The sequence below is a fragment of the Cicer arietinum genome, chromosome 1 (assembly GCF_000331145.2).
Source record: "Cicer arietinum cultivar CDC Frontier isolate Library 1 chromosome 1, Cicar.CDCFrontier_v2.0, whole genome shotgun sequence".
Lineage (NCBI taxonomy): Eukaryota > Viridiplantae > Streptophyta > Magnoliopsida > Fabales > Fabaceae > Cicer > Cicer arietinum.
In genome coordinates this window covers 46,249,349-46,258,681 of record NC_021160.2, presented here as the reverse complement: position 1 = coordinate 46,258,681, position 9,333 = coordinate 46,249,349, and the positions used below count along the sequence as shown (strand labels likewise).

At 29.9% G+C, this 9,333-nt stretch overlaps 1 protein-coding gene across 1 annotated transcript in view; it reads right to left on the bottom strand.

The window, feature by feature from the left end:
• The window catches only part of LOC101504853 (trafficking protein particle complex II-specific subunit 130 homolog), a 14,348-nt gene extending 8,146 nt beyond the window's left edge, over positions 1 to 6,202 (bottom strand). Inside the window, exons 1-10 of the mRNA XM_004487689.4 lie at positions 5,939 to 6,202; positions 4,860 to 5,089; positions 3,321 to 3,502; positions 2,594 to 2,777; positions 2,360 to 2,450; positions 2,033 to 2,193; positions 716 to 805; positions 439 to 600; positions 151 to 212; positions 5 to 29 (exon numbers count right to left, since the gene is read on the bottom strand). Of these exons, the coding sequence (XP_004487746.1) occupies positions 5 to 29; positions 151 to 212; positions 439 to 600; positions 716 to 805; positions 2,033 to 2,193; positions 2,360 to 2,450; positions 2,594 to 2,777; positions 3,321 to 3,502; positions 4,860 to 5,089; positions 5,939 to 6,002 (1,251 nt within the window). The 5' untranslated portion in view covers positions 6,003 to 6,202. The remainder of the gene's footprint in view (positions 1 to 4; positions 30 to 150; positions 213 to 438; positions 601 to 715; positions 806 to 2,032; positions 2,194 to 2,359; positions 2,451 to 2,593; positions 2,778 to 3,320; positions 3,503 to 4,859; positions 5,090 to 5,938) is intronic.
• Between the last annotated feature and the right edge of the window lie 3,131 nt (positions 6,203 to 9,333).

Below are 9,333 nucleotides of genomic sequence, written 5' to 3'. Positions count from 1 at the left end.
TAGGCCAAGGTAGCAAGCTTAAGGAAGCACTGCTCAAAAGAAAGAGAAGAAACAACCATCAAACAAGGAGAATAAACCAAATATGAAGTATCTGGTTGAATTACATGATCCATGAAAGGAATCAAAATTGATCAGATTATGAAAATGTACCTGTTGACAGGACTTCTTTCTATATCAGTTCCATACCCAATTAAATATGCTAGCCTCATGAACTGCCAATATATATAAAATTCATTAAGAAACACTAGTTAACATTGGAACGGCGCACAATATCAATGTATTCAGTAATAATCCAGGCAAACGAAATAGGGAAGGAAAGGGGGAGAAAAACGATGTTTCTGATTCAATTCCATTTACAACTCAGTAGTGGATTTAAGCCAAACATCAAACCAAAATCGATACACAGTATTTAATGACTTCATGAGAAGAGAACTTCACCTTAACTCTGGCTAGAGAATATAGGTCACCAAGAAGACGAAAGAACTCCTTCTCTACGTCAGGTGCCACAAGTCCATCACTATAGTTGGAAGTGGTTGCTTCAATTAAAGCTAAACAAGCAGTTATCACCCAGACTTCACGCATACAAAAAGGTAGAATACGCTGAGAAGAAACATTATATAGAAGTCAACATTGGACAAACAAAAGATACACAGTTCAAATTGAAATAATTGGGAATATACACGTGAGAACTTATAAACAACATAGAATCAAATACCTCATGCAATGCCAAAGATTTTGAGAAGCTTATTATGAATGAATAACCTCGTGATGCTACCTCAATAGGTCGATTTAGCTTGAATAACAGCTGCAAAATGACAGTAAAGTAGTAAATCATAGAAGGCTGAAGAAATAAATAGTTACCGAAAGTCACAAGGATCTGATTAAGCACTCATTGGGATTGCAGCAGAAACCAAAAATGTTGATGAGAACTCAATTACATAGTTCTCGAAGAATCCAAGACATTACAATTTAAATTTACGACTTCAGAAGATATAAATCTCCAAATCAGCAAAGAAACTGTAAATAAAACTTTAGGAACCAAAACGGTGAAGGAACTTTAACCATTAAAACTTTTTGTTTTAACTTAATAATGATGAAAGAGCACTTGTGATATATGAAAGTGAAAGCTCTTCCCTCTATTTATTTCCTAATATCTCTCTCACACAGCAAACATGAGAGCATTAAATCTTTTATTATATTCCTTTTTAACGGTCAGAAATGCACACTTTAGTATGTACAAAAGACAATGGATATCCGGCAGATGTCATGGTCTGATATTTAAATAATGAAGTTTGTGTTCTCAATTAAAAACAGAAAAGACTCATTATACAGCATTTATGCATGGTTAATTGGTAATTACAACAGTACTTGTGAAAAATAGAAAGACAAACTTTTTGAATGTGCTTGAATTGGTTAGCACTTAGCAGCATGCTTGCTTAATTTATACACATGGAAATTACAATGATAATAAATGAAAAGATGCAATTTACAAGGGAGCAATTAAGCTAGCACTACTTCCTAAGATACATTGAACTTGTTATATGAGTTTGTATTTCCAACAGTACTGTTTGAGTAAGAGCGTAGATTCAATTCATCCAATATTTAGATGACACAATTGACTTTCAAGTTTTGCTAAACAAAATGAATAAAAGAGAAAAACTTTTAATTATTAAAGGAATTCAACGGTGTCTTGTAAAAGATGTTGCAGGATGCCCTGCCTTAAAGTTTATATAAAGCAATTGAACAAGGGAATGTGAAAATAATGAAAAACGAATTACTCTCCATAGGCATAAAATATTTTATGCATATTTTTTGTTAATTTAAATTTAATGCAAGGGGTCAAATTCAGCTGTAAAATGATTAAATCCATCTTAAATCATAGAAGAAATTCTACAATTAGAACTTTAGAAGCATTCAAGTTTATAAACAACAAAGAAGACATGAGATACATTAATCTGAAGTTTCTTTACAACTAGGCTGTTAACATATATAACATGTTTCATGTAATATAAGTGCTTTAACTGGGGGAAACCTTTGATTGGCAGGCAAACAGATACTGTCGGAATTCAAACTCCCTAAACGAATCCTCTTGGACAATCTGCGCCAATGCTTTTTTTCCTGGATTGAGAATTGCTGCTTGATCGTCACCATGGTCTGCCCCACCAAAGTCTCTTTGTTTTCCAGTCATGTTAACTGCATTAAATCAAGACATATTGGAATTTTGAACTAATTTCCATTGATCAAAGATCACTCTGAATATCTAATGTTCCATAAAGGCGTCTAACACACAATACTGTCAAATCAAATCTAAACATCATCTTGACTAAAGCAACAGAGAAGAAAACTAAACGTTGTGCACCTGTTTCAAGATAGCAGAGTTCTAGTTCATCATATTCCCGTAATGCATCTTCATGGAGGTGGGCCATTTCAAACATAAAAGCCAAGCTTTCCTGAGTATAAAATACAAATTTGTTAAAAGAAGCCACAGTCTCCTAGAATGAACTGAAAGGGAAAATTAATAAACAACAAAGGTTGGGCTTTCAGAACAATTTATCGTACTCTTAAGTCCACAATTCATAAGAAAAGGATGAACCTTCAGAATGAAAAAATTACAGAAGTTCCAGACTGGCATGAGGCGCTGCTCACTGAGCTTCCGTATCTCATCCTCATAAAATTGTACGCGCCTATCCAGTGTATTTCTGATGCATTCCATTATCTTTGATTCCAGATCATCCCAAAAATTTGCTTCAGGGAAATGCATATCATATTTGCAGCATCTAAATAAGGACAACACAGTGTTAAAAGCATCAAAAGGGAAGAAACATAATATTTATCATATATCAATAATAATACAATTAAACTAAACATGTACTTCGGAATGAATGAGAAAAAGATATGAACAATCACTCTTTTTTAACTCATGAGTGGTCAGAATTTCTGGTAAGTATCTCTTCTTACAGATTCTCTTTTTTTCTTTCTAATTATACATGAAATTCTCAACCACTCACACGTATTATAAACAGTTGATTCCACAATATTTATAGACTTTTCTTTATGTTAAGTGAAGAGCACATCAGGTATTGCCACTTCTATTAATTATTGCCACATCAACTCAATAATTACGAGAACAGTATGCATTTAAATGATTGTTAAGATTGTTATACATTGACGGTACTCTGTAATGTCTGTAAGAAATGTCGACAAAACCTTGAGTTGAAAGTATAATTTGGAAAAGTTGTCAAGTGCCAACCAAAAGGTCATTCTAATTTATGTTGGGTAGGGAGAGTACAGTTGTCACAAGTCCTATTTTGCAAGTTTACCTTTCTCTTTTTCTGGAGCTAAACTCAACTTCGAGTTTAGCATATACTTTCTTTGCCATTTTGTTTGCCTGATCATTAGCTGGATGAGCTTTAGATACAAATACAATAAACCATTCCCTTTCATCATTCTGGACAATTAATTTGAGGCGTGGTTTAAGGATGGTTTTAAACTCATCAAGATCCTGAGAAGAGAAAATAAGAGTTAAATTACATAATAGATTCCACAACAGAAACGATGAAAAGATTATAAACCAAAAGTTATTAAACGAAACAAATTTAAATCAGTATTTGATAATTTAGATTTTTTTCCCAAAGGGTCTAAAGCTCAACATAAAATTATGGCCAGAAATGTGACAGTAGGATTCTTGGTCAACAGCATGAAATAGAGATTCTTACGATGGATTTTGGCATCATACTACCGATAATTACTCTTCCAGCATATGCAGAAGCCCCAAAAAAAGGAGAGAGGAAAAAACAGTATTGCTTTTCCCCTTAAGCAAGAAAACTAACCTTAAACCGGGATAGGTATTCAACCTAACAAATATATGTTAAAATGTAATCTGTGTCCAACAACAATTACAAATGAGATTGAGAAGAGCATCAATGAAGAAGAAAACTTCGACAAATCCTACAAACTAATTCATTGATAGTAACTATCATGGCTGTAAATACTACGAAAAGTTTGAATAGCCTAATAGGCTGCCATGGAACTAGTGGTAGTAATTCTAAAAGCTAAAGTTGTTACATGCAAACCCAAAGATGGGGTTTCCCCTTATATGCCCCCTCACCTTAAAGTTATTTGTATTTACAGCTTGGACAAAGCGTATTAACACCGCCTCCCCCCATTACCTTGTGCTAAAAAGGCTATGATACTATGCAAGAAAACAGTTCTCCTTAAAGCTGAAAAGTTAGGTGCAAGCCCAAGAATGCGTATATAATAGAGATACTCATAAATCTGCTGGAAGATTTTCCCCCCAAAAGGATTGGATTAAGACAACTCAAATTTTATATATAATTAAATGTTATGAAATGTACTGCAATTACACTTAATTCATCAGCACCATGAAAAACTTTATTTCCAATAGGTAGGAATTCAATCAATATGCTTTGCATGTTATTTATTTGAATCTACCTCATCTAAAGTCTCATCATCTCATCATCGATTGAAATTTTAATACATTCATGATTTGTTATGCATAATGTAATATTAACCATTGATTTTCTCGTCATAGGTTGAGATTTTTTACTTTACCTTCCAAAATGAAATACTTTCACTTTAGAGGAGCTGGTCCTTTTTTTAAAAGAAAAAGCTGATCCTATTTACTTATTTTTTTTCTTTCAGAGTCACACAAAAAGCAGCATTTCTAAGTTACATATCAAAGCTTCCATATAAACTATTTTTTTTTTATGAAAAAAAAGAAAGCTATAAACTGTGCCAAAGGTCATAGTGGATTTCCCTCATCTGACCTCAGAAGTTATCAAAACGTTATAACTTTATGCTAGAATCCAAACAATGTAATCAACAGAAATACATATTACCTCGCAGGTAACGAGCACAACAGTTGCATACGGCTCTCGAAACCAGAATAGCAACTGCTCTTGAGGGAACCGGCTACGCAGCCTTGAATCTGTCGTTAATATGAACTCGGCCGACAATTTCTCAACCAAGACAGGGTTCCTTGTCTTGTTATTCAAACTTGCCCTTTTGAACGGCAACCGCGCCTCAAATGCAGGCTTGACAGTTGGCCACAAATCACTCACATCCTCCACTGACAATCATTTTGATCAAGTATCAATACAAGAATACAGGGATTGGATCTCAGTGCAGTCAGAGATTGTGTGCAGTCACGCAGTCAAGGATCTGTAACCGTCTAATTGTGATCGAACGGTCCAAAGTTCAAAGTAGGTAATTTTAGTTTTTAAAAAAGTTAAAATATACCTTTTTACGAATCGTCCGATCTCGATCGGACGGTCACGGATTGGCTGACTGCCCAACTGCAGCCATTCTGTGACTGCACATAATCCAAATTCAGAATACAAACACACTCACACAAATACACACGCATCTAAATCATTGACAATTATAGTTTATGTAGCACCAACACATTATAGATTAGTCCAATGTCCAACACAAGTGGATACTTTCAATCACTATAATTTTCTTGAATTAATAACGGTGTTTGCTTGTTAGCGTTAGTGTTGTATTTAGTGTATTTGTTTCATATAGGTTATATATAGGTATAGTTGTTAACCAAATTAATTCAGTGACAACAGTGAAAGCATTGTTGAGACGACAAGTTGCATAATTAAAAGAAGATGCTATCCATATCCATTTCTGAGCATTCGATCCAGAAAACACATTGAAATTATAGTGTTACTAATTTTGCTAGTTGGAGTAATTATAATGATATAACTTTTTTTAATCGACGATTATTCATAACATGACACAGCAAGAACGATATAAATTGCAGTGGAATTGAATGAAAGTAAAAGCCCTAAATAATAACAACATAGATATTCGTAATCCAAAGATAGATCGTTAAAGAGAGAAAGTAAGAGAAAGGAATGTGATCAGATCTAAGATTGCAGAGAGAAGAAATGAAGAGAAATTAAAATACCTGAAATGACGAGGCGATCGGAGGAATTCTTAATTGTTTGGAACTGAGCGAGGAAGTTGGACATGTTGGATCTGTAAAATCAGCAAAGATCCATGGAAATAGAAATCAGAGAGAGAGAGAGAGATAGAGAAGGGAAGTGCAACGGAGTGAAGTTCAGTGCAGTGAGAGTATGGTGAATTAGTTCGGTGGTCGAGTTCGGAGATGTCACGCCCCGGAGATCCAGTGCTTCGCGGTGTACTACAATCATCAAGATTAATTTGTATATCTTATTCAATCAACAAATGACATTTAGTTTAATTAATTAATTAATAATATATAAAAACTTAAGAAAATACAAGTAACATGCACATAATTCATACATACAAATGTGGACCATTGTGCTGAAAAGTTAGGAAAATACAATTAACATGCACCTAATGATTGTACCAAAAAGAAAACATGCACTAAATGCTTAAAACTTATACTTACCTTTGTTAGGATGATATAATAATTATCGAAAATATATATAATTTTAAATTTTGTATTTTCACTTAGAACATAATATTTAACTTAATAATTAGGTATTTGTCAGGTGGAATATACATAAAACAACATTTAAGTTTAGAAATATAATTTGTGATAAAAAAAGAGTTTGGATCGAGAGAAATAGATTTAGTTAGAGACATAAAATTAAAATAGTTTGAGAAAGAAAAGAAAATCAAATATGAGAGAAATTAAAAAAATTTATAAGCATGTTGACATGTAATTGAGTTGAGGAGAGTGTCCATTTATAAACAGTTATTAGTCTCAATTTTAAGTTTGTAAAAAAATTTCATGTAGTAGAATTATAGTATCTGAATTTAAGTTAATAGACTAATTAATAATCAGTCGTCACATATCATTTATAGCCATTTGATTCTCACAAATGATATTAATGTTAAGACCTCAAGCCAACAATATTATATTTCTACCTAATTGTCCACTTTAAGTCTTATGTAAGTTCTCATGGTTTGTCATTTGCAATAGACATCTCAATAGATTAAGGAGTATGGGTATTTATATACTACATTTAGTCATGATTCATAAATAAATATTATATTTTATGGTATATTAAAACAATAGTCTCTAAGTAAAGGGTGTGTCATCCACCGTGGATGGCCTAGGCTTTCTACATAGTATGTCAATGTTTCTACCTCGATACTATTGCATTGTTGTCATAAGATATATTGTTAAATTTGGGTCTTGTATAAGTCATTCACATTTTGTCTTTTATTTAACGACGACTCAATAAGTTTGAAGAGTGTAAGTATTAATAAAATATCATAATCTCAATTTCCAAATAAAGTAACACTTTTGATATGAATTTGTATACAAATTATATGCTGTAATTATAATAAATTATGATAATTTACCAAAATTGCATAAATTCGAGTGAAAGTAGGGTAGTATTTTAACAATATCTTAAATTCAAGTCTTATAGATAGAAAAAATACGATTAGAAGATAAGATCCTACTAAAGGTGATTACCTAACTTCCTCTGGCGAAACAAAGTCAATAAATTTTTTGCAATAATAACATATGTTAATAATATTATTATTTGTCCTACTTGATATCATGTATACATATTGTGAACTATGGACTATAAAAATTGTTTGGATTTGATTATATTTCAAGTGGATATATTTGTGGACCATGGACTCTAAAGATTATTTAGGTCCTAAAGAGATGCACATGACCTAACTATCTCGATTGATGTGACGAGTGATTTTGATTAAGATTCTAATTATAATATTATTCTCATTAATTAACTATATCATTTTTATATTTTTAATTTTTTAAATGTTTAAAATTTAATTTATGATAAACTATTGCAATATCATGAATTTTTTTCTATAACATCCTCTTAAAAATAATTCTTTCAAAATATCATACATTAAAATTTATATACTAAAATATCTTATTTTTTATAGCTTTTAGGAGATTGCATCCTTAAGATGCGATTATGTGAAGCAAAATAAAATTTGCAATTAGGATATAACTTTCTACACATATATATTTTTTCTTCATTTTTATGTATTAATTGATAAAAAATAATTAAAAATATTAATTATTTATAATATAACATTAATTAAAAATATTGCAATTGAGTTATATTGTACATTTTATTCATAATGTCTATTTTATTTATAATATCAGAAAATGTATCTCCTTTTTTTTAGAAGGTAGTAATTTGATTTATTTGCAATGTCACAAGTAAATAATTAAGATGTGAATATTCCACAAAATATAAAGGAGTTGTTAAAAATATTATCCAATTATCGACAACTATTTTCAATCTTTAATAATATTTTATATTTTTTTTATTATTAATAATAATTATTAATTAATATTTTAATGATTTATTTTTTTATTTTATTAATTAATATAACAAATAAAAAAAATATATATATGTATAAAAGGTCGTATCTTTATGATTCGACCAACTATTAACCTCAATTTTATTTTGTTTAACATTCTGAAAATATGACTTCTTGAAGACTAAAATAAATAGGATGATATATATATATATATATATATATATATATATATATATATATATATTTTCTTTATAAAATGGTTTTATTTTATTTTATTTTGTTGAATAAAGACACATTGAGAAAAATAATCCCAATAACAATTGAATTAATTTTTTCTTGAAATACTTATATTATACAAAACACTTGTTAATATAAAATTATGCAAGTTACAAATATTAGTTAGAAATTTCAAACACTTCTCTTCTTTTACATCTATCAAAGAGATTGGATGAAAACTTTTATCTCGAAATCACATATTTTAATAACATTTTATTTTATTTTACTTAAATAAATAATTTTTATTTAGATTTAATTTTTGTATGTTTTATATATGATTTTGTCATTTAAATGTAATATTATTTTTTATTATAGATTTGGAGACATATATATTTCAAACAATTAAATTTCATCGCATTTATAAGTATTTTGCTCAATTAATTTTCTTTTTGAAAAAAATAAATATTTGTAATTTATGGTTAATTTCGTTAGATATGAAAATTGAATCATGACGGTTTTATTACTCCAACTTCTCCAAATCACTTGAATTTTTATTTTTTATTTTTAATTTTAACAACTTTAAATTGTATTACTATTGATACATTTTACCAATTTAAATTAATAAATATCGTTATTTGTGAATTTCTTTGAAAATTTTATCCTATTTAGTCTGATAAATATTTTTTATTAAAATTATTGAGTTCATCTATTTACGGTTGAAGTTTTTCATTGAATTTTTTTTATAATAGCAACAAGAATGTTTTTATTTGTTTTTTACAAATATTATTATTGGATTATTTGTGGAAGAAATATTTATAGAAGTCTTTTTCTCCGTGGCAAGCA